Source organism: Choristoneura fumiferana, chromosome 5 (assembly GCF_025370935.1).
Source record: "Choristoneura fumiferana chromosome 5, NRCan_CFum_1, whole genome shotgun sequence".
In the NCBI taxonomy this organism is placed as follows: Eukaryota; Metazoa; Arthropoda; class Insecta; order Lepidoptera; family Tortricidae; genus Choristoneura; species Choristoneura fumiferana.
Genome location: NC_133476.1, coordinates 1,590,601 through 1,616,242, shown reverse-complemented (window position 1 = coordinate 1,616,242; position 25,642 = coordinate 1,590,601). Strand labels below are relative to the sequence as shown.

The window sequence follows — 25,642 nt, the reverse complement described above, 5'->3', positions numbered from 1 at the left end:
TTTTTCAGGGTATTATTTTGGGGGTTCGAGTCAAACTGTGGATGCAATACGGTATTTGACAACTCCTGATTTTGCCATATCTTAATATTATTATGAAAATATAGATATACAGATAGTGTTTAACGAAGAGAAAATTTAAATCGGTTGAAAATTGGATTATAGTGATTTTTTGAAAAAATCTATATACCTGTCTCTTTCTCAAACGCTTTTCTCTATGCAGCAAGTATGGCGGTACTGGCGTGTGACGTCACATGCCAGTATGTCTTTCTCTGTCTAATCTTGAATTTCAAACCTTTATAACTTTATTTGTAAAGGTAGCTTAAAAAATGTTTTTCTATTCGATAACAGGCATTGTGTAGTTTTAATTCATAAAACATATACAAAATAGTCAAATACCGTATTGTGTAGTATACCTAATGCTACTTTTACACGCTTGCCGAGACTTGCCAAACGTCTACAAATTCCAAGCTCCAAACGCTTGAATGTCATTTACACGCTTGTAAGTTCGTTAGTGTATTCCGAACAGGCAAGCGTGCCAGACGTAGATGGGCCAATCAACTTTTTTACCGACACTAATCTGTCCTCGACATTTTTCAAACATTAGCAGATTTTTGTAAGTAAACATGTTTTTTTCTGTAATTTAATAGATGGTGTACATGAATACATGCCACCGTACGTAAGTTCAACCTATTAAACCCTGAAATATCTTGTTAGAAGTACGATTTGCAAAGTCCGCCCGGATTGCTACCACCATCTTGCTCGCTAATCCTGCCGTGAAGCAGCAGTGCTTGCACTGTTGTGTTTCGGCGTGGAGAATAAGACAGCCGGTGAAATTACTGGCACTTGAGGTATTTCATCTTAGGCCTCTAAGTTGGCAACGCATCTGCAATACCCTTGGTGTTACAGATGTTTATGGGCGGTGGTGATCTCTTATCATCAGGAGACCCCCTTGCTCGTTTGCCATCTAGTCAAATAAAAATAAAAAAACGATTTTTTGGTAACGCCGGAGACAATTTTGGTAACGCAGGAGACGCCCAAAGTGTCGGTAAAATAGTCGATTGATCCACATCTCGGCGTGAGCTCTTAAGCGGCACTAAACGCGAGCCAACGTGTAAACACGTCGCAAGCGCTTGCCGCAAGCTTCCTTTGATCTGTGTTCAAAAACCGACACTGGCCCGGATCAGCGGCATTCGCTGGCAAGCTCACGCAAGCCTATCCAAACGGGCGTTTACACGCTCGTGCTTGTGAGAGCTTGCCGAAGCTTGGCAAGCGTGTAAATGCAGCATAATTCTGAAAAAAAAAGTGGAGGTGTACCTTTAATAAAAACCCTCAAATTACAAATGGATTAAAAAACGAACACTTTCAAATGATATGTTTATTTATATATACATTGGTCCTTTGCGTTCCATACATTTAGGGGCAACCGCTTATGGCTTATCTACGCGACGGCTCGGAGCCCATCCGCGCGTAAATCTCTGGGATATTGTCGTCGTAATCTTCACGCTTGGTCGGCGTCTTCACTCCCGAGTAGCCTGTAAATAAACGTTATTACAAGCTTTTATTAGTTTCACATGTCCCGTCCCATTGTCTGTCTGTCTGTAACAAATCTTGCAAGTTAAATTCGACCAATTTCCAGTAGTTGGATTGACTTGAAATTTGGTATACTTATGTAAATTGCGTGACAATACAATAATCTAGTAGTGATATTCTGGTAGTTCGGCCAGGATCGTCTCCACAGGACGGAACTCTTCAACGGTTAATGGCATCGACTTGAAATATGGTATGCAAATGTAGTTTGGCTGACAATACAGTCAACAAAAAGCACAGTCAGCAAAAAAAAGCTTGTATTAAAAATGTTTTTTTTACCACAAACTTATGTTAATACTAACTGACTTATAAGGTACTGATATGATATGAGCATTCAATTCTAATGATCATTCTAGTGAATGTTACTTTACAGCTCACAAAATAAACAGGAGCGTTCTAGCGAGCATTCAAGCAAAACGACTGTTTTGTTTAGAGCGTCCGTCCGATAGCATCGTGAAATTTTTGATGAACTTTTAATAGAGATTTTAATGATCGTGTTAATGTTCGTAGCAATGTTTGGCTCTATGCTAAGCTATAAAACGTTCTGCCACTGGAACATCGATTAAAATCCGGACCCGACATCCGACAAGTGTGAACCAGCTCTTACGTTTATATTTATAGGAAAAAAGATTATCGCTAGATGGCTTTATTATCATGCAGTCCGTTTGACGTGACAATCTCGAATCGCTGTGCTAGTAAAGTAAAGGTACGGCCACATGCAGTCGCTCGTCGCTCGTTTGCAGCGATAAATCTGGTCACGTGACCCCATATTGCATGTGACTGAATTTCGACTAAAAAAAAGTAGCGTCAAGTCGCCGCGTCGAGCAGCAGCGACAAGATGGCTTCTTGCAAGAATGATCTTGGCCTTGGAAGCTAATTTCTTAATCTCATTTAGTAGCAGTCGTGGCAGTAGTACAAATAAAAGAAATCGGAGTGAATGAAAAAAAAAACAGTGTTTTGCCGGAATTAAGTGGTTTTTTTCCAGTAATAAACATTTCAGCATTTCAACATTTTCAGCTTTATATCTATATGTCACGTGAGCAGATTTGACGCTGGAAACGAGCGTCGAGCGACTTGCAAACTTGCATGTGGCCGCGCCTTTAGTAAATTGTGTCTTAAGGGCGGTAAATAAGGAATTACGAACGAGAGTCTATTAGAAGCCCGAAGTCGAAGACTGAGGGCTTTAATGAGTCGATGTTCGTAATTCTAGTACCGCCCGTGCGACATACAATGTTTTGCTTCACATTTGCGAGTAAAATTGTATATTTGTAAAAGAAAAACTAATATTTAAAAAAAATTGCCGATACCGCTGGCTGCGCTCTTGACAGCGCCAGCTACCAGTGCAGCTCATTTACCTACCTTGGGCTGGCAGCAAATTATGCGGGCACTGACTCATTTACCGACCACGGGTTTCATGACAAGCACATTAAGGTCGAGGGTTTTATTTGGGGGGTTGCAACCAAGGTAGCCTGCATGTTACGACACTGTTTACGAGCATGTGTGATGAAAAAAATGTTACCAGTTTTGGCGGGGTATTTGGCGAGCGTGGGTCCGCAGGCGCGGCAGGCGCAGCGCGCGGGCGAGGCCAGCACGTGCGGGCGCGAGCTGCCGTCCGCGCAGCGCAGCGTCGCCGTCACCTGCGTGTACTGGGTCGCTTGGCAGCACTCGCACTTAGAGTCGTGGCTGCCCGTCTCTGTACAAACAATAACGTACCGGCAACCATACAGATCTGTTCACTCACGAAGGCGCGCCCCTCCGCAGCTAATGAGGGCTATCGCGTATAAATTCGCCACTAGAGGCGCTAGTGTAGCGTGAGGTCTCCGAAATGTCAAATCTCATAGTTTTTGGGTGAGTTACGCGGGTTTATTTATAATTAGAATAATTTTGTGAATATTTTGCCATATCTGAAATTAATTATGGCAAATATGCGTTCCGGGGCAATGAAACCTTTCGGAAACCTTTGTCCTCCCTTTTTTCCGAACAAAACGGGGAATATGCAACACTGTGGCCTGTGGCACGCTCGATATTTTTATGGTACGGTTTTAAGGTGTATTAAATATGATTTTACTCTAAACTTTGTTTTCACGCCCGTAATAACAGACTTTAAAAGCCGTACTTAAAAACCTCACGCAACAGTGCGCCATCTAGTGAGACAAAAAACGATAGCCCTCATTATCAAGTACCTGGGCGACCGAGCCTTGCTCGGGCTAAAACTAGATACTTAACAAGCATTTTCACAGATATAAGACCAAGCTAGATCGAATTTTCATCCCTGAACTTACTTATACATACCATCGAATTCGTTGAAGCCGTTTCCGAGATACAAGAATTGCTAGTTTAAAGGTATAAGATATAGATGTGCACGAGTAAACCTCGTACTTACACGTTGTCTAAGTCTCAGTGTGCGTGACTGACGGTACGCTTGCGACTGAGGACACGTTCGAGCTACGCACACATAGACTTGTCTTACGGATACGTTTACAACTACAATTATAAAATGTAGAGGGGCGCGCCTTCGTGAATGACCTGTCTCAACAAACCGTGGAACTACTGTGAGAGTCACTCATATTAAGGGGCTGTTTTACCATCCATTGATTAGTCTTAACTGACGGTTAAATGTGATGCCGTCTCTATTTATTCGAATAGACGTTGACGGCGACAGTTAAGACTAATCAATGGATGGTGAAACAGCCCCTTAATCAAATAAGTCCGGATAACTCACGTTTTAAATCGAGTTTTTCGCGTCTTGTAGCAGCTGCTGAATCGCGTTGCTCCGGGAAGAAGGGATTAGGTACGGACAAAGCGATTACATCAGAGAACGAATTAGCCCAAAACATGTCGAGCTAAACTCGATTTAAGACGCGAGTTACCCGGATTTAACCAATATAATACAACAAAACGTGTATAAAGAAGAGCAGGCTTTTTCTTCGCCCAAAGACTGAGCCTTGCAGTGCAACGAGGCAAGGCCGCTAGCGTCTTAGGCACAATGCCTTTGGAAGAGGAAGCCCGTTTTAGTTAATTTTATGTGTTTTTTATTTTTATGTAAAAATTCATTGTTTAAATAAATATTCATTTTGTTTCTCATCTATTCACAAAACGTGTATGAATATCTGATACGACTCTCTTTCTATACTTCGTTTTTTTTAGCATTAGAAAAAGGGTAAACAATCTTAACGTCCTTTTTATTGAAAAACGTTTTTTAAAATACAGTAACCATTACGTATGATACCAATAAGCGTGTAAATGATCATTATGTCCTTGTTAATTGTTACATATTCGCTGTGACATATTTTTCAAAAGTGTTTTTCAATAAAAGGACACGTCAAGATTGCTTACCTTCCTTCTAATACTAAAAAAAAACGAAGTATAGGGCCGGTAGGTCGTGTTAGATATTTTTGAACGGTCCGCTCTGACAGAGGTGCCTGTTTGCGCGGCTGCTGTGGCTACTTGTTAAGACCGTTTATACCTGCTGAGCTGGCAACGTTGCCTTTTTATTAGTTTTTCTCGATTATTCCATAAAAATTTAATGAAAATTAAAAATGTGGTCTGTTAGAACTGTTCTTAATATATAAGTTAGTTTTTATACAAAATAAAAGTATATCTCTCATAATTATTGCAGTAGACACATTAACAATACAATACAATACAATAACTCTTTATTGCACACCAACACAGTAAGCAGTACAGAAAACACAAGTATATACATAGAGATTTTTTAAGGTAAGCAATAGGCTGCCTTATCGCTTCAGAGCGATCTCTTCCAGGCAACCTTTACAATAACTAATAAACTTATAAATTAATTAACTTATATATTAAAAACAGTTCCACATTTTTAATTTTCATTCAATTTTTATGTAATAATCGAGAAAAATTAACAAAAATGCAACGTTGCCAGCTCAGCCGGTCTTAAGTGGTTAAGGTAAACGGTCTTAAGTGTACTCACGGTTGTTGTAAACGGTGCCGGAGCCGCAAGTGCCGCGGCACTCCTTGAAGCCGCCGACGGGCTCCACGTTGACGCAGGCGCCGCGCCCGCGCAGCGTCGTGCGCACCAGACCCACGGTGTCGGCCGCCGGGATCGCCAAAGGCACGCAAGTACCTGCGAACAGATTAACCACATTTGACAAATCGGCGTAGCAAAAATCTAACGGACTTACTAATGTGTTTATTTTTGTATTCGTTATCAAATAGTAGTAAATAATAATAATATAATACTGGGAAATAAATAAAAAATAAAATAATAATGTAATATTATACTCCGTTTAATTTAAAGTCAAAGTGTAACACACGTTTCTCGGTATTTCGAACACAAATTAACTAAAAATACCTAGGTATATAGAGCAGAAGTACCGGTTTTGGCCAGATGACATTTGAAGTCCTATATAAAAAGTTATAGTATTAAAATAACATGTTTAGTGAGTTTTTAAAAGTTTAAACTGAAACGAATAAACTTTGTAATGATTTATTACTATAAATTTATTTCAAACGTATATTTAAACAATAAAACAAATAAAACTAAAATAGCCCGAAGAATTGCGAAACTAAAGTGGCAGTGGGCGGGGCACATTGCTCGCAGGACTGATGGCCGATGGGGTCGGAAGGTTCTCGAATGGCGTCCGCGGACCGGGAGACAAGCTGTCGGTAGACCCCCAACAAGATGGAGCGACGACCTGGTTAAGATCGCGGGATCGCGGTGGATGCGGAAAGCACAAGACCGGTCTGAGTGGAGAACCTTGGGGGAGGCCTATGTCCAGCAGTGAACGTCTTTCGGCTGACATGATGATTTAAACGATAAATAGCCATAAACGGTACAGTGGCCACAAACGGTACTAAACTTCTGCCCTAGATAAATACATATTAAACATCCAAGACCCGAGAACTAACATTCGTATTATTCATACAAATATCTGCCCCGGCCGGGAATCGAACCCGGGACCTCAAGCTTCGTAGTCAGCTTCTCTAACCACTTGGCCATCCGGTCGTCAATGAAGATGAACTATGAAGAACTATGGTAGGGCTTACTAAGATTTTCTGTGGGTTTCTGCGCGCAGACTTGGCAGCAGGTCTCATTGACGAGGTCCTCTGGTGCGCACGCGCTGACGTCGGGGCAGGCGACGCGCGCCGACGTGGTTAGCACGCTATCGCCGTCTCGCTCGCACGTGTACGTCGTGCAGTTGTCGGCGGACTGCCACGTGGACCCTGGAAGGACAGTATTAATTCCAAGATAATGGTCTCATTTTGGTGTGCGTAACGATGGCTATAATTTTTTTTTATATAATTTTAGTCGCAATAACGCTCATTTGATATAATTGTTGCATCGTATAACAACAAATTATACAAATAAATAAATGTTAGTAGTTACTTAACAGGTTCTGCGCCAGTAACAACGTCTGTGAGGGGTAATCTATAAATTACGCCACATTTTTAGATGAGGATGAAGGGAGGTAGTTTGTGATAAGGAACAAAATATTGCTATTTTCATAGCAATACGCGTGACAAGAGGGGGAGGGGGGGAAGATGATCTAAATTAGTGTGGACTTTATGGATTGCCCCTGATCAAAAAATTCTTACTCCCATGCCGGCGACAATGTGTGTCAACGTAAAGTAGTAACGTAGCAAAATTTGCCCTTAAAAAATAAGTAATGCTTATAAAGTTAATTTAGAAAAATTACCCGTGTCTATATGCTCGTTGGCCACCACGCACTGCGCCTGGCGGCAGTGTCCACAGCACACTCCTTTCGGCAGCGGCTTGAGCACCCAGCCGCGTTTGCACTCCGCGGCACAGCTCTGCACGCGAGGCGGCCACGCACTTCGAAGATTTTTTCCCTCCCTGACGCTCCCCTGTCTCCCATGTGTCCTTCTCATGCCACTGGGAAGTCACCCACCTGTGTCTATATACTCGTTGTCTACGACGCACTGCGCCTGGCGGCAGTGTCCACAGCATACTCCTTGCGGCGGCGGCTCGAGCAGCCAGCCGCGTTTGCACTCCGCGGCACAGCTCTGCACGCGAGGCGGCCACGCATTTCTAAGATTTTTCCCCTCCCTCACGCTCCCCTGCTCTCCCATATATCCTTCTCATGCCACTGGGAAGTCACCCACCTGTGTCTATATACTCGTTGTCTACGACGCACTGCGCCTGACGGCAGTGTCCACAGCACAGCCCTTGCGGCGGCGGCTCGAGTACCCAACCGCGTTTACACTCAGTCACGCAGCTGTGGACGCACGGCGCATGCGCGAGGCGGCCACGCACTTCGAAGACTTTTCCCCTCCCTTACGCTCCCCTGCTCTCCCATATGTCCTTCTCATGCCACTGGGAAGTTACCCACCTGTGTCTATATACTCGTTGTCGACGACGCACTGCGCCTGGCGGCAGTGTCCACAGCACACCCCTTGCGGCGGCGGCTCGAGTACCCAACCGCGTTTACACTCAGTCACGCAGCTCTGGACGCGCGGCGCATGCGCGAGGCGGCCGGTGCCGTCGCGGGCGCAGCTGTAGTTCGTGCAAGGGTCCGAAGACGGCCACGTCTGACCCTCCTGGGAAGATTGGAAGTTTTTTTAATTGATCGCCGGCGAAGGCATAGTATTGCCTAGGTTTAATTAATTTATTTATCAATAAAAAATGACGGGATTACAGTAAAAAACACAAAAAAACATACCAAGCTCAAAATGTCTCATGTACTCGTGTAAAGTTAGTAGTAACAGCAGATGATAGAGTTTAACCCCCTTATTCATAAACGACAATCAAACCTATTTTAGTTAAAATGCCCCCAAAAATTTGTTTGTCCTTATCTGTCACTTCGGCATTTGTATTTGTTAGAAAGGGACAAAGCATTTGTTAGTTAACATAGGCTTGTTAAGTTTTATGAATAAGGGGGTTAGTTGGTATGTAGACAAGTTTTTTTTATTCATTCCAATTTCTTTTATTTGCACCACTGCCACTAAAATCACTTTCAAAATGGGATCACGTGACCAGATTTATCGCTGGAAACCAGACGGCTTGCATGTGGCCGCACCTTCAGGGGATGCCCTTTGTTCAGCAGTGGACGTCTTCCGGCTGATGATGTGAAGAACCTGGTAAGATGCTCAGTATGGCTATAACCACGTACCTGATAGATGTCGTTCCCGACGCGGCAGGCGACGGGCTCGCTGGTGTTGCAGCACTTGCCCTCAGGCTTCTCCTCTTTCAGCACGAACTGCTTGCGCAGCGCCACGGACACCGAGGGACACGTCTCGTTGGACGTCTGGACTTGCAGCTGCCAGATAAATTGTGAATAGCATGAGACAGCAGAAAGTCTACAACCAGTGATGACATATGGGCACTGTAGGCCTTATAAATTACAATTGTTATAACAAAATGAGTCGTATTATTTGAATAAATGAATTTATAATAATAGGCTCAGAGGTCATTCAAGTATTACGTAAGCAGAATTTAGCCATTTTTAACCCCTGGGTAAAATATTCAGCGTTTTTGCGGCGTTTTTTTCGTCATTACCGTTTCGGCAATTTCCAAGGAGCGGAATTTCTCATAACAAAAATCAAACATCAAAGGGATTGAACATAAGTTTTATCGACTATTCCAGTTATTGATGTTATCGAATCGACGCTTCTTGTTATCGCCTTGTAACAATATTCTGTAACATCTGACCTCTTTGATGAGCGACTTTCATCTCCATATTGAAATAAATCCCGTCATCGTCACATATTATGACATTTATGTCGCTTGATCTTTTCTTAGTCATTCCCATGTTATTAAAATGGTTAATCCTAAAAGAAAAACGATTGACAAATGGATTAAAAAACATCCCTTACTTATTTACAATGAAGATAAATACATTTTTTAATCTATTCAGGTTTCTTTATTGTTATTCATGCGAATTTGTTGCAAGTAGGGTAGCCAAAATTGCTTGAATTAAAACATAATACGTTTTGCAAAAAAAAAACAAGAAATAATAAATAAATAATGCTGACGTAAGTACCATGACCCCCTCGGCCCCCATGCCATCAAAAATAATAAAAGTGGCGATGGGCAGGTTATAATATAGCACGGAGAATAGTCTTTTGGGGCCGAAAACTTCTCGGGGTAGGGCCGTCTTAGGCGACGCGGGGGCCCTGGGGCACATATAAACATGGGGCACTTTTGAAATCAAAGAAAGTGGATATTTTATTTTTTATTTTTTTTAAGACCGGCCTTTCGGGGGTTCCATAGGTTGGGGAGGCCTGCCGAGATGCGAAGTCTTCCGACAGAATACGATGTCAAAACATTATTCATCATCATCATCCCGGCCTATACATGTCCCACTGCTGGGCACAGGCCTCCTCTCACAATGAGAGGGCTTGGGCCGTAGTTCCCACGCGGGCCCAGCGCGGATTGGGAACTTCACACACACTATTGAATTGCTTCGCTGGTTTGTGGAGGTTTCTTCATGATATTTTCCTTCACCGTAAAGATTTACGTGGTAAATTTCAAATGTGAATACGCACATGAACTTCGAAAAACTCAGAGGTGCGAGCCGGGGCTCGATCCTACGATCCTCTGTTTTTTTAAAAAGACGTGGTGGCCTAGTGGTTTGCAAAACATTATTCACTACACCTGTATTTTCCTGGGGGTCTACTTTCGATTAAAAGTGGTGTTGAGTTACCGTCCCGTCTACGTCGACGCAAGTGTAGTTGGTGCAGTGGTCGGCCGACCGCCAGGTGGCGCCGATGGCGTGCTCGACGCCGCTGCAGATGCACGCTACGGGTTTGCACTTGCCGCAGCACTGCTTGGCGCCCGGCTCCGCTGGGAAGTACTTCCAGCCCTGAATAAAGAATAGTACATTGTGTCTTAAGGGTGGTAAACAAGGAATTACGAACGATCTTGCTCGCTAATCCTGCCGTGAAGCAGCAGCGCTTGCATTGTTGTGTTTCGGCGTGGAGAGTAAGACAGCTGGTGAAATTACTGGCACTTGAGGTATTCCATCTTAGGCCTCTAGGTTGGCAACGCATCTGCAATACCAGGGTTATTGCAGATGTTTATGGGCTGTGGTGATCTCTTACTATCAGGAGACCCACTTGCTCGTTTGCCAACCAGTAGAGTAAAAAAAAAAAAATTACGAACGAGATTCTATTAGAAGCGAGAATCTATTAGAGGACGAAAGTGGGTGGCGGAGTCGCATCGCAAGCGTGCGGGCAGCGAGTGATCCACTCGCCGTGACCGGGAGATGGTGACACAGAATATTAGATGATTTGTACCAGTATGGCGGTTCTTCTGGGGTCTAATTACGGAATGACAAAAAAGAAAATGATGGTCAAAGTCAAAGTCAAAATATCCTTATTCAATTCAGGCTACAACAAGCACTTATGAATGTCAAAAATAATCTACCACCGGTTCGGAACAACCGATACCGACAGCCCAATCGCGTGGGCGTTAATCGAACGTGTCGGATTAATAACGAGTGTCGAACGATTTTTTCCACAAAAATGATTGTATTTTCCGATAGTCGATAAAAAAAGATGTAGGCGGTAGCGTAATGGCATAGTTCTCCGGTGTGGCTTACAGCCCGCCATACCGACACGAATACATTAGTTAAATAAAAAATTCAACCATTCATCGTCGAGTAGCCATTCACGAGATACACCATGCCACTTTTCTGGCGGTTCCAAATGGCCGCCATACCGCCGCGAAGGAGTAATTTTTTTTCTTTCGCAAAACCATTTATACCAGCCTATTTTTTTTTTAACAGTTCAGTGTATGATCATAAATAGAAGTCTGATAATGTCATACTTATGGGAGGTGGCGAATTTTCTCAAAATTCTAAGTATGGCGTCACTTTTTCCGTCTAATAGAAGTATGGCAAATATAATAAGGGTCACATCTCCCGGTCTAGTCCGCGCGTGGCAACCTCGCGAGTGAAGCGATCCGGTGACGCTACGGAGTTGATGTAGTGAGCGCATGCCCATACAAATCCAAGAATACTAACCGCTCGAGGTGCGGCGGTGCTGGTGGGGTGCCGGGTGGCTGTAATGAGCTGTCCTTAAACAATTACTTAGCTCACCCGCGCCATCACGATATGCTAAATCTATGCAACAAATGTTGTTCATATCCACACTATAAGAACACACATCACACAAACCCAACTATCAACACCACCACATTACACTGACGCGTTTCAAACTCAACAAGAATTCGTCATCAGAGCAACACAACCGTTCACCACTCTACAAGATCTAGACCAGAGGTTTTCAACCGGTGTGCCGCGTATGGTTTACTAATGATTCGGCGAAAATTATTTAGCAAATTATTAGCTCCCAAACTATTTATCCCATAATTTTATCAAGGCGAAATGTTATTTCCCAACTCAACGATTCGCACTGATAACATTTCCCAACTAATCATTTGATAAATTATTATTTTGCAAATTATTACCTGGGATTTTTTTAAGATGTCATTTATGTTTTGGTCAAATGTATTGAATGGCATACCTTAATTTAGCAACTTATTGAATGGCATCCAACCTACTTTCCTAGTGGCAGTTATCCTGGCTGCTATAAAAAAAACCTAACATCGAAGGCTAACCTTCTGAACCTAAACTATCCAAGTCGCTTCTGCTCCGAGCCGACTTGCTCGCTCGCTTCGCTCGCTCGCACAAATTTTGAAGTAAAACTGCAATATAAAAATTGGCCAAATGTTATTTGACAATTTATTATTCGCCTAAGCCAATCATTTGCTACATAATTATTTGCTACATGAAAGTGTGATGAAGTAAAATTTTGCAATATAAAATTGTTGCGAAATAAGAAAAATGCGGAGTAAAGTTATGCCAACAAATTGTTTGCCAAATAAAACTTTGGCGAAAGATTGGTTGCTAAGTGAAATTTGGCGAAACATATTTCGCCAAAAAGGCAGTACACCGCCGCGTATATTTTTAAGTGTGCCGCGATCGCCGCGAAGTGTATGCGATTCGTACAAAAGGTGTTAACGAGACCCTATTAATAAGCCTCCGCTGTCCGTTACGTTATACATATTATGGGTATACTGTACAGAACCCTTTAGGTACTCTACGCGCCAGTCCGACACGCACTTGGCTATTTTTTACTGATGTGCCGTGAAACTTTGATGAACGAAAAGTTGTGCAGGTGGTAGGACCTTGTGCAAGGTCCGCCCGGATTGCTACCACCATCTTGCTCGCTAATCCTGCCGTGAAGCAGCACTGCTTGCACTGTTGTGTTTCGGTGTGGAGAGTAAGACAGCCGGTGAAATTACTGGCACTTGAGGTATCCCATCTTAGACCTCTAGGTTGGCAACGCATCTGCAATACCCCTGGTTTTGCAAATGAATGAATGAATCAAAAAAGTTTATTCAACACACACATAATAGTTACAAACAAAAGTTACAAAAATAGTTGAAATACAAAATATGAAATAAAATATAAAATAATATATGGAAATGTTCATGGGCGGTGGTAATCTGTTACCATCAGGAGACCCACTTGCTAAAGTGTGCCGTTAACACCAAAAGGTCGAAAACGCCTGGTCTAGACAACACTAGACAAGATGTGTGACTAACCGGTTCGCAGTTGTCAGGGCAGGTCTGCACGGTGGTGACCCTCTCGAGCTGGCCGCCCCCAACTTCGATGCACTGGTAGGACTCGCACACGTCGTGCGGGGACGTCCAGTTCTCCCCCACCTACAAATGTGATATGAATGTGACTGTTCATTCGGGTAAAACAAGTGCGCGAAAAAAAAACGTACATTGTGCGAATAATATGAAAATAAAATATAAGATACACCATGGATTTCACTCTTAAAATATCATGCTTGCAGTAGCTTGTATAGGTTTATTTTTATAATTTGATGTATATTATTATTTTCTCAAAAATATCCGCAAACACCCGTCCAGGTACACCACAATGTCAGGTTGAATGAAGGTGCATCATATCCACTTACTCGATAGACAGTATCACCAGCTCTGCAGGCCACTTGGACTCCAACGGGGCAGCAGGCGAACGGCACCGGCCGGGCCTCCACCACGAACTGGTCGCTGGTGGCTATGGGGGGGCACTCGGTCACGGAGCAGCGAGCCGCGGGGGGCGCGGGGGGCGCGCCCTCGCAGCGGCACGAGCGGCACGGGCCGTCCAGCCACGCTGCCTCTACCTGAGACAAACAAAATAAACTAAGATTTATAGACAGATCCTGAGGCCGTATTGTCTAACGCGCTGACGTTCGCGATCGCATTCATCGTCTCTTTCTACCCTAGTCTTATACCGTGTGACAGAAAGAAGCGGTGAAAACGATTGTGATGCCAAGTGTGTTAGACAAGAAGACTTCTGGTGTATGGGTACGAAGCTTGAACATCAACCTTGAAAGAAGTGAATAAGCTGTTAATGCTAGGACGGAAAATTCTAAAATTTGTATTTTTTTAGTGAAAAACTCACGCGCTGTAATATTGGTAATTTCAATAACTCTGACATAGCGTGGTGGTCCACTTGTAGATTATAGGTCGGAAGCGACTTAGTTTTTTTATATATTATTTTATTTAGTTAATTTTTCATGTTTATAGCTTTTTTAAGTAAGTACGTATCTTCTGCAAAAAACACGATTTAATAAAAAAACTACGGATCCCCGAAAACAATGAAAGCACGGTCGTCCGGGTAAGAATATAAGCAGTTTTAGTACAGGTTGGCGAAAGAGCAGTATAAACTTACATCCTTGAGCATGGTCTGCGGTGTATCGCGCGCCTTCTCGCCCCCCTTCGTAGCCGCCTCCCACTCCAGGGTCACCAGGCACTTGTCAGCTGGCAACACTGGTACACAACGGATAGTTATTAAAATATGGTATAAGGGTCACCGCGTATTGATAGTCGAGGTATGCTAACATGTTTCGAACCAATCCACGGTTCATTGTCAAGGTGAGCTTGACTGGATGACTGGTTAATCATGAACTGTGCTAGAGTGTTTTGCTTACGTGTAAACGCGACGTTAGAAACTAATGTGCTTATTTAATGTAGACCCTTTCCAGTACAGTATTTTAATCCTCATTACACCATGACGATCAGCTTAAAATGTTGTCTTGAACAACTTAACGTGATACAAAACATTCAGCAATATCTGTCGAAAAATAAGCAAGAATCGAGTGAATGCGTTTGCATTCTGACGTTGGTGGCTCTAGCTTTACGGGCACGTGCCCAACCGGCACAACATATGCACGTTGGCAGCACCCACTAATGTGCACAACATGAATGTGTCATGCCGGACACAGCTAACACATCACTATCTATAAGCCACTACACTCACCGCACTCATGCTGCGGGCAGCAAGCGCCGCTGACGTTGGTGGCCTTAGCCTCATGATGCGGCGGGCACGTGCTCGGCTCGGGGCACGTGTCCGGCCGGCACAGCATCTGCACGCGCGGGCAGCACCCGCTAGTGTCCACGACACGTGCCATGCCGGGTATCAGCTCCACTTCACTCGAGGTAGGTATGTGCTCACACTCGCTTGCCGGCTTGCATTCTGAAGAGAAAGAGGATAAATAAAACAAACATATAGGTTCCGCAGACGAAGTCGCGGACAATAGCTAGTTCATCATTAAAGGGCGGATGATGGATGCAATATGTTGACGAAAGCATAGGATGGATAAGACTTTTATTAAACTTCGATTAATATTTTTGTATAAAAAAATATAGAAATTTGAGTTATGGTGTCTATAATGTAAAAGTGAACCGCCAGAACGGGAAAAAAAAACACGTGACAAATCAGGATAGCGCTGTATAACACCATTTTGACACGTCTCTCCCAAACAAAGCATTATTTCTCTGGAATTTTAAAGCAATTCGATTCTTTGACCTTGGGAATCGCGAAAAACTTGAGAAAATATGATATTGGGTGGGTGTCTATATTTTGTATATTAATCAAAATAAAATCACAAGTTCGAATTTCGAGCCAAAAACGAGCGATCTATTATTTATGCCAGTGTTGACATTCAGGGAACAAGAAATCTATTCATTATCCTGCATTCATTGCCGCGCGCCAGATTACGCTGGGCTTATTATGTCTGAAAGAACACAGGCTATTTATTCATGCCAGATTATGTCTGAAATAACACATAGGCTACTTTTATTCCAATATTCCCACGGGATAGTTGTTCTTAACACAACACCTCAATGAAGATTACAATATAAATTTTGGGATTTCCCACAGGAATTTTGTAAAATCCCGGAATTTCAAGTGTAACTACCAGATCGAAGAGTTTACGCGTGCGAAGCCGCGGGTAAACTCTAGTTACCTATAAGTACTTAAATATCTATACAGCCAGATCAAATATATCATCACTACTCAGAAAAAAACTCGTACCTGGGCATTTCTATCTACCGTAGTACCCTGAGTTTATCTCCGATTAAAACAGGGTTTCCAGATGTGTCCTCAAAATATTGTATGGATGTGTCTGTTTTGTTATGATTTTTATTTAAATAATAATTTTCGTAACAAAACGGACATCGTGCGTGACAACGCTCACCACAAGCGAACTCCGTGCAGCCGTCAGGCGTGGTCTTCTGCTTGAGCACCTGGCCGAAGCCGCACTCCATCTTCTTCGGCTCCTTGCACACGGACACTTTCGGTTTCGGAACTGCAAATCACACAAATACGTGCGAATTAACATTTGGAATTTATTGCGAGCTTTACGGTAAAGGAAAACTACCTGTGAAGCAATTGAAATGTTGTGTGTGAAGTTCACAATTCGCATTGCGCCTGCATGGTAACTGCGGCTCAAGCCCTCTTATTCGAAATAACCTAACCATAAAATTTTAATTTTTGATACAAGCTTTTTTGGTGACTGTACTTTTTGTTGACTGTCACCCAAACTACATTTGCATACCAAATTTCAAGTCGATGCTATTAACCGTTGAAGATTTCCATCCTGCGGAGACGATCCTGGCTAGACTACCAGGATGTCACTACTAGATTATTGTATTGTCACGCAATTTAAATAAGTATTACAAATTTCAAGTCAATCTGACTACTGGAAGTTGGTCAAATTTAACTTGCAAGATTTGATTACAGACAGACAGACAACGGGACAGGTGAAACTAAATAAAAGCTTGTAAAGTCTGTGCCCTGCAGTAGGATCATTTATTCAGTAAGTAGGCCGCAAAGGGCTCTTTTACATGTTTTTTTTTTACTACCAGCCAGCCAGGGGTCGACAACCTGTGGCTCGCGAGCCACATGCGGCTCTTTGGATGTGAAGCTGCGGCCCTTTAGTTCGATACGCAAATATTATTTATCTAATTTGTTGTGAAAAAACACTACTTGTATATGAATAAATATATATTTTCCTTATGAATAAATAGATTAGTTGTTTTATTAAAAAAACTTTATACATGCAAGTGTATGGGCCTTGATATGCATAAACCTTTCGATGACGATGATGATAGATTAGCCGTTTGCTAAATGATGAACGCTAGCGTGATTGATAAAAGTTTATTTGCTACACGTGTGAGCTGTAAGCTTGCTTAATTACAAATAAATTAACCTATTATAATAATCCGCGTCGCATAAAGGTGCCGCGGCGGCGGTGTACGATTTTAAAGATCGTACAGCAAGTATTATATATTGTTGGCAAGAATTTTTTTTGTGGCTCTTTAAAAACTTAGAAATTTTGTAAATTGTAATTTTTGACTCTTCCGGCTCAAAAGGTTGCCGACTCCTGAGTCAGTCTAAAGGCACTTACCACACAAGTAGTCGTTACAGCAAGCTCCGACGCGCGGGGTGCTGAGCAGGTCTTCTTCGGGGGAGCACACCGGGGGGCTGCAGGTCATCTTGGTGCAGGACACGTGGGCCACGTTCTGTCCCGGCTGCTTGCTGCAAGTGCATTTACTGCACGCGTCTTCCTGCAACCATAAAGTCCACGATATGGCCTCGTAAGACTCCAAGCCATTTCTTTGACATTGGAATTTAAAACGTATAATCAATCTAGTAAAGTTGACTTTTGATTCCACTTTATGGTATGATTAATAGTTTGTATTGCCCTCTTGAAGCAAAAGGCGGTATTAAAAAAAAAACACTTTTGAGTTGTTTATACCATTGCGTAGCTTAAGATATTCTGAAGATGGTATAAATAATTCAAGTGTTTCTTTACAAGCTTTTATTTAGTTTCACCTGTCCCGTTGTCTGTCTGTCTGTCTGTCTGTAATCAAATCTTGCAAGATAAATTCGAACAACTTCCAGTAGTTGGATTGATTTGAAATTTGATACAGTTATGATCGTCTCCACAGAAAGGAACTCTTCAACGGTTAATGGCATCGACTTGAAATGTAGTTTGGGAGACAATACAAGTACAGTCAACAAAAAGTACAGTCAGCAAAAAGCTTTTATTAAAAACTAGCCGTCCGTGCAAAATTCGTTTATTGCTATCCCGCGGGAACTATGCCATTTTCCGGGATAAAAAGTTTATGTCCTTCTCTGGGATTCAAACTATCTGTATACCGAATTTGATTTAAATCAGTTGAGTGGTTTAGGCGTGATGAAGTAACAAACAAACAGACTTACAAACTTTTGCATTTATAATATTAAGTAGGATGAAATGTTTACCAAAAACTTATTTAATATTAGTAGGATGCGATGCACTTGTGTGTGTGTGTGTGTGTGTGTGTGTGTGTGTGTGTGTGTGTGTGAGAGAGAGAGAGAGAGAGAGAGAGAGAGAGAGAGAGAGAGAGAGAGAGAGAGAGAGAGAGAGAAAGCTGTATTAGTATTACCTGCCACTCGTCGCCAGCGTAGTGCTCGTGGTTCGCGTCGCACGGGAAGCATTTGGTCGGCTCTATGCACGTGTTGTTCACACGGACCTGTCGAAGATAATTCTTAGCAACCCGTTGTGTTCGATACCTCTATATTAGTGGCGGACCTTAATATGAAACGATTGAAAAGAATTGTCAAAACATTATAATGATCACTAGTCTAAATATAATATGATTTTAGGTGAAGCTTGGCGAACTTGTTTGATCGTACAATCTATTGATTGGCGTAACTTAGGCTATGTTTAAATATAATATAACAACCCTAGAAAATTTTGTATTCCTGAAAAATTGCATTATATTAAATCCTCCATTCCCTTAAAACTTAAGGCTTTTTATAAGAGGTCTTGGTCTTGATGACGTCTGTTTGATATGGTGTCCGATGAGAAAAATTCTGTTTCACAGTATTGGCTCTGAGCACGACATCCGCGCCACCTAGCGTCCGCAACTTATTTGGCTCTGATGCTCTGACGTTTTGAAATTTCATCGCAACATTGTGACGAAAATCAAACCTATAACGAATTAATTTAAAATACAAAATTTCTCTGATACCGTGATTTAGGTGGAAAAAGGTTGTGAATTAATTTTTGGTCATTAAAATTAAATGAGGTAAGTAAAATTTATTCATAAAGTGTGTTTTATTTTCGTTATGTCAGGGTTTGTTTACTTCATGTTTAGTTGTATTTTTACTGTAAAACGAAAAGATAAAGCTATCTTATTGGTTTCTCTGAATAATAGTAAAATTATTTAATTGTTCTTATATCGCTAGTAATAAATTAAATATCGTTTTAAGATCAAAATGAGTATCACTCAATATAAAATTTCAACCACGAACCGTTTCATAAGGAACAAAACAACCGTTTCATAAAGAACAAAACAGGTACAGTGGTCAATAATTCAAGCTCGCATCATAACACAAACATCTATTACTAAAATTAGGTAGTTAAAGTCTATACAAATAGCTTTGTTAATGACAGATTCATATGAGTATGACAGATGACAGAGCTTAGATTATTTCTTCTTTTGGCCACTATGAGCGCTGCGATAGATTTCATTACCCCCACCTAGTACTTCGCACTCTCCCAATATTGTTAGTCTAAGTCCTTACCTTCCCTTCGGGACAGAAGCATCCCTCCGTCGGTTGTTTGCCGCACTTCTTGGGGTCCTTGGCTAGTTCGTCGTAGTTATCGCACGTCCGCTCACAGTCCACACATGTGCGGTACACCAGCGGCGCCTCGCTTTAAACAACACAAAAATAATAAAATAACATAAGTGTTCGGGAAAGTTGCCGTACAATTTAGGTGATATTTGGTATGTAGATAGTTTGAAACTTTGAGAAGGACGTAGGATACTTTTCGTCTCGAAAAATGACACAGTTCCCGCGGGATAGCGAAAACGAATATTTTGAAGACGGTGTCGCGAGCGGTAAAGCTAGCAAGTAGGTTGTTACTTTTTGTTAAGTAAGCTAGAATCGTAAAGATTACTGTCATTAGAAGTGTAAAATGATTATGGTTATCGTTTTTTTTTTTAAATCGTCCTTCCAACAAGGGTCACCGACATATATCCACGCGAATTAGCTCGTTGAAGTGGCAATGGGCAGGTCATTTAGCACGGAGAAGAGATGGTCGCTGGGGCCGAAAGGTTCTCGAGTGGAGACCGCGGATCAGCAAACGCAGCATAGGACGTCCACAACGAGATGGACGGATGACCTGGTTAAACTCGTGGGTTCACGGTGGATGCAACCGAGGCAACTGGAGGTGTATGGGGGCCTATGTCCAACAGTGGACATCCTATGGCTGGTATGATGATGATGACCTTCTAAAAGGGTAGAATATTGGCGTAGTAGTTTTGGATACAATAGGTGGGCGAAAAGCGGGAAAAACTAGTTTATTCTAGCTTACCAAGCCAGCGGGCAGAGCTTGGTGCGCCAGTCGAGGCACACGCCTTGCCGGCGGCACGCGCTGGAGTACTGGTCGAGCGCGGCGCAGATGTCCGTTGCGTTTGCGCACACGTCGGCTTCGCACGCCTCCGCGAACGGCTCCGGCTCCACGAGGGCGTGGCACTGAAATACATCCATCCATCATAACTATATACATCCAGGTCATGTTTAAAATAAAATGAACAAACTTGATTCGTTTTTAAACGAGTCCCAATTAAATACAGCGTTGCGGGGATATATTATCCCACTCAGCAAAATCATGCTGGGGGCCTAATTTATACTCTACTAGATTTTTTCAAATGTATTTTTTATTCATTATTTTCTTTATTAGCATAGTTAAACGAACCAAGTTTATCCATTTTTATTCTGAAGCATAGTGAGTTTTTTTAACAAACCGTACCTACTCACCGGTCTAAACTAAACTTATGGATCCGAACTATAATCATGCGTCCAAACAACACTGACGGGTCCAAACTATACTCACGGGTCCAAACCGTACTCACCGCTCTAAAATAATCTCACAGGTCTGAACTATAGTCACGAGTCCAAACTATACTGACGGGTCTGAACTATACTGATGGGTCCAAACTACACTCACGGGTCGAAAACCAAACTCACGGGAATACAAACTGAGACATGGATGCACAGAAAAACCAGAAAAAGAGACCAGCGCTGGGAATCGAACCCAGGTCCTCAGCAATCCATGTAATCAGGTGGATTGCTGAGGACCTGGGTTCGATTCCCAGCGCTGGTCTCTTTTTCTGGTTTTTCTGTGCATCCATGTCTCAGTTTGTATTTTCGATATGGTTTCACGGGATACCCGTAAAAGTAACAAATTTGGAGTTGAAATAAAAAATACAAAAATACTCCAGAAAACCAATCACAAAGTCACGGGTCCAATACAGTCACGAGTCCAAACAATACTGACGGGTCGAAGCTATACTTACGGGTCCAAACTTATCCTTGTCATAGAGATTGAGACACTGGTTGTCCTCGGGTGGCAGTGGCACGCACTCGGGCTCCGGAGTGGGCTGGTCGCACTGCTCCTGCGGAGGCAACGCCAGTGCTGCCAGAGACGCCGGCGCAGCCTCCCAGCTCTTGCCGTACTGAGGAGGGGGTTTATGAGTCGGTTACGAAAGCTAAGTCGCTACGTTTAAGATTCAACGATGTAAACAAAAATTCGAAGCAGACAGGCTTGAAATACGCTCACGCGCAAGACAGCGCCGTCTGTGCGACATTATATATTTATGTAAAATTCATCTTTCTACCGCGTTATGATGTGTCACACAACTATTACCAACATCACACGTGACACTTACGAGATAACTTGTTCAGTCTGAGGATTATGAAAGCGGTAGGAGGTGAGTTTTGCATGAAGTCATGTGTCGCACAGTCGTAGCTGTCTTAGACTTGTAGTCGCAGTGCAGCGAACATTTAGTTTCTAGCATCTGATTTATTCAATGTTACCAGTTCAAAGTCGTCGGTGACAGTTCCGTTGCTAGTGACGAGTTCTTCCTGGTAGCCTGCGCAGACGCCGCACAGACCCTCCGTCGCATTACCGTACACGTGCGACGGGACGCGCACCGCGAACTCCATCTTGGCTTGCTGCACTGACAGCTGTCAAAATAAAAAAACCGGTCATCTCCGGTTCGAGTAGCACAGGGTTTCTCAACGTGGGGTCCACGGACCCCTTAGGGGTCCGTAGCATGTGTATCAGGGGTCCGCAGTAAGTCTATCCATAGAGGAGAGTGTGTATACGTATATCAGTCTGTAAACATATGTATTAGGAAATTTCCAAGAATTTTTTTGACAGGGGTCCGTGGAATTGTTTAAATTGTGAAAGTGGTCCGTGACTGCAAAACGTTTAAGAAACCCTGGAGTAGCAGGTGTCTCGCAAGGTACAATTTTGAGCCCTGTGTTCTTTATTACATATCATCATCTTGTTATCATATGTGTCTCATTGTATGTGTTTCACTGCAGGGAAAAGGCGTCTTCGTAGAATGAGGGGGCTTGTCCCATAGTAGTAGTGTGGCTCGGGAGCTCCAGACACACAATTGAATCTTTTCAAAGTCAAAATATCTTTATTCAATGAGGATTTTCACAGAGGCGAAATATCGCTAGAGGGCGTTAGTATCGCGAAGTCCGTTTGACGTTTGACGTTTGCTCGTGATTGGTTAAATAACTAAATGAGCCAATCGCAAGCAAATGTCAAACGTCAAACGGACCGACGACGGACGGACGATACTAACGCCATCTAGCGATATTTCGCCTCTGTGAAAACTCTCATTCTTATTTTTATTTCGAAAGTGTGTACAGGTTTCTCATGCGACGTTTTCCTTCACCTCAAAAGTCATGTTAAATTAAAAATGTAATCTCGCAGATAAGTTCCGAAAAACACAGAGGTGCGAGTCCAGACTCGAACCCACGGCCAGACTTTACCGTCACTCATTAAAGTAAAAAAAAAACTTAAACCTAATTAAACAACTAACTATATTTCATACGAGTAGCTACAGTGAAACTTCAAAAACAGCCATGAGCCAAGTGTTCACTACGCGCACTCACCTCCACAAACGCCTTGAGCAGTTCCACCGTTACGTCCCGTTTGTTGGGAGAGTTGATGGTCACCCAGTTTTTCTTTACGGGGTATTTGTACACCACTTCCTCGCCAATTGTCGTCACGAGCTAAACAAGAAACATGACAAAAGGTCACGCTTTACTTTGAAAAAAAAAAAACCTTTTTGCCGAGTTCCTTGCGGTGCATTCTTCTTGAGAATGGTGATTTTTCCAAAAGCGCTGGTAATATAAAAGAGTGATACCTAAGAGAGCCCTTTAGCGGGCCTCTTACAAAACAAAAAAAAGGACTTTTTGAGATGAGTTTATTTCCAATTTGAATGAAAAAATTCGGGCTCCAAAACTGCAAAAAAAAAGTTACTACGAAAATGTAATGTACAAAAATGTTTGCTGTGATTTTACTTGAATGTCATCCGAACTAGATATCTGTGTGACATTTCCAGTCAGAAGTGGGTGGAATACGACGTGCAATATTTTGCTTTAAAATATACAAAATAATGCAAAAAAACATCCAGACCAGACAGAAAGCTTAATGGAACATTCGATTAAGATAAGTTTTTGGTAAACATTTCATTTTTAATACAAGTTTTTTTTTGCTGATTGTACTTTTTTTGACTATACTTGTATTGTCACCAAAACTACACTTGCGTACCATATTTCAAGTCGATGCCATTAACCGTTGAAGAGTTCCGTCCTGTGGAGACGATCCTAGCCGGACTACCAGAATACTACTACCAGACGTATTGTCACGCAATTTACATAAGTATACCAAATTTCAAATCAATCCAACTACTGGAAGTTGGTCGAATTTAACTTGCAAGATTTGATTACAGACAGACAGACAGACAACGGGACAAAGCTTGTAATTACTACACAATGCAAAAGGGTAACGAGACTGACATAACAACATACCACTGGATTTACAGACTTAAATTTTATATTTAGTATTTCTTGAGTTCCTACAGGATACAGAGCCAGGTACTTTTTTCTTCCATCGGGATAACCGCGGAATGAAGCTAGTCACCATTTCGCAACATACCTTCTTAGTGACAGGGTCTCTGCGTATGTGGATGACATTCTTGCCATAAACGACATGGACTGCCTTCGTGCAGACCGCGCTGGTCTTCTCTTCGCAAGGGCCGTTGGTGGCGTACACCTTTAAATATGTTAAAAATAATTTAATACAAGCATTATGGTGACTGTACTTGCATTGTCTACTAAACTACATATGCGTGCCAAGTCTATGCCATTGATCGTTGAATAGTTCTGTCCTCCGAAGAGATCCTGGCCGGACCACCCGAGATATTAATAGAATATAACTAAATATTCATAGTTAATAGGGCTTAACGCCAAATACTTTAAAACTGTATTTTTCTAAATTTTCTTTAACTGTGATAGACGGCTCAATTAATTGATAGAAACCACTTGGTAATTATTTTTTCACATCTCTCTTCAGAAAAGTAACTTTTCCTCCCTGACAAGAGGGAGCAAAGTGCAGCTTTTCTGTTCAAGGCTTTTCTAAGTATTTTATTGCAAATGCCATTTTTTGAAGTTGATAATTGTAAAACCACGCCATTTTCTATGCTGGCTGCTCTTTAACAATATTTAGAATTTGTTTTTTTTTCAAGTTCCTTAATGCTCGGTGTGAAAAGTTGTATGAGCCACTCGGGAGCAAATTTATTTTCATCTTGGGCGTTAACACTTGAATCCCTCATTACGCTCAGGATTCTACTTTACTTTATTGTAGAATTCTTCGCTACATTCTGGATTAAATGTACGCCCTCGCCGTAAATACACCATTTTGCTCCCTTGTGACACAAATAACTATTCTGGCTAAATAGAAAAGAAACGAACGTGATACTCTATACTTTTTCCCCCCTAACGGCTATCTGTTCTCCGTGATATGTGACCGGCCCATTGTCACTTCAACAAGCTAGTCCACTTAGTGCTTGGCTATGTCGGTGACCCTAGTTCTTCTACGTATCTCCTCACTTCTGATTCGATCCCATAGAGAAACCCCGAGCATAGTCCTTTCCACAGCTTGCTGAGCAACTCTGAATTTATTTATAAGGCCTATAAGTAGTTAATACTAACTAGAGTTTTGGATAGCTATAAACTTGCTTCTTTATTCCTTTTATACTTACTTCATACTTGTGCACTCCGGTCTCGTTGCGGTCCCGGGATGCGAGGTAGGTGCAGTTCCCAAGGAACGGCATGTCATCTCCCTCAAACGTCGTATATTTGGCGGGGGTACCCAGCCCGTGGCATTCACCTGGCAAATATAAGATATTGTTTCACTTAACAGTTCTAAGTGATTCACTACACAGCGTGTACTTTTATAGACCGATAGATAGATATATTTATGCGCATGCGGCCCGACACCTATCTCTTTGCGGCCCGCGATTGTTTTGTTATATCACTTATAGTACCTTGCCTACCTACATTAAGTAACTAGGTAGATATATCAGGTATAAAATTATGTTACAAGTGCGGCCTGCCTTTGTAATTATTTTTTTACTATGTGGCCCATGTCTTTGAAAAGGTTGCCGACCCCTGAACTAGTATTAAAAAAAAAAACTAATTCGCCTGTCGGTTATCAGAACCAACCAGCAGATACCAACAATTTTCCTTTTGAAAGGGTTTGAGGTTGAAATTTTATAGTGAGTAAGTAATACACACAAAACCGGTCGTCAAAATAATAGGTATTTTGATCTGAAAACGATTTAATTTATTACTAGCGATACAAGAACTATACAAGAAGATATATGTTTACTATTATTTAAAGA

At 42.2% G+C, this 25,642-nt stretch overlaps 1 protein-coding gene across 1 annotated transcript in view; it reads right to left on the bottom strand.

The window, feature by feature from the left end:
• Positions 1 to 1,360: 1,360 nt before the first annotated feature.
• LOC141427906 (hemocytin-like) overlaps positions 1,361 to 25,642 on the bottom strand; it is a gene marked incomplete at its 5' end in the record, with an annotated part of 42,621 nt that continues 18,339 nt past the window's right edge. The window contains 21 exon segments of the mRNA XM_074087506.1: positions 1,361 to 1,532; positions 3,107 to 3,280; positions 5,531 to 5,683; positions 6,607 to 6,783; positions 7,911 to 8,118; positions 8,691 to 8,837; positions 10,224 to 10,382; positions 13,130 to 13,249; positions 13,510 to 13,716; positions 14,268 to 14,365; positions 14,856 to 15,071; positions 16,075 to 16,185; positions 17,287 to 17,446; positions 18,311 to 18,397; positions 19,455 to 19,584; positions 20,248 to 20,408; positions 21,233 to 21,391; positions 21,753 to 21,902; positions 22,848 to 22,967; positions 23,896 to 24,012; positions 25,001 to 25,128. Coding sequence (XP_073943607.1) covers positions 1,435 to 1,532; positions 3,107 to 3,280; positions 5,531 to 5,683; positions 6,607 to 6,783; positions 7,911 to 8,118; positions 8,691 to 8,837; positions 10,224 to 10,382; positions 13,130 to 13,249; positions 13,510 to 13,716; positions 14,268 to 14,365; positions 14,856 to 15,071; positions 16,075 to 16,185; positions 17,287 to 17,446; positions 18,311 to 18,397; positions 19,455 to 19,584; positions 20,248 to 20,408; positions 21,233 to 21,391; positions 21,753 to 21,902; positions 22,848 to 22,967; positions 23,896 to 24,012; positions 25,001 to 25,128 — 3,080 coding nt within the window.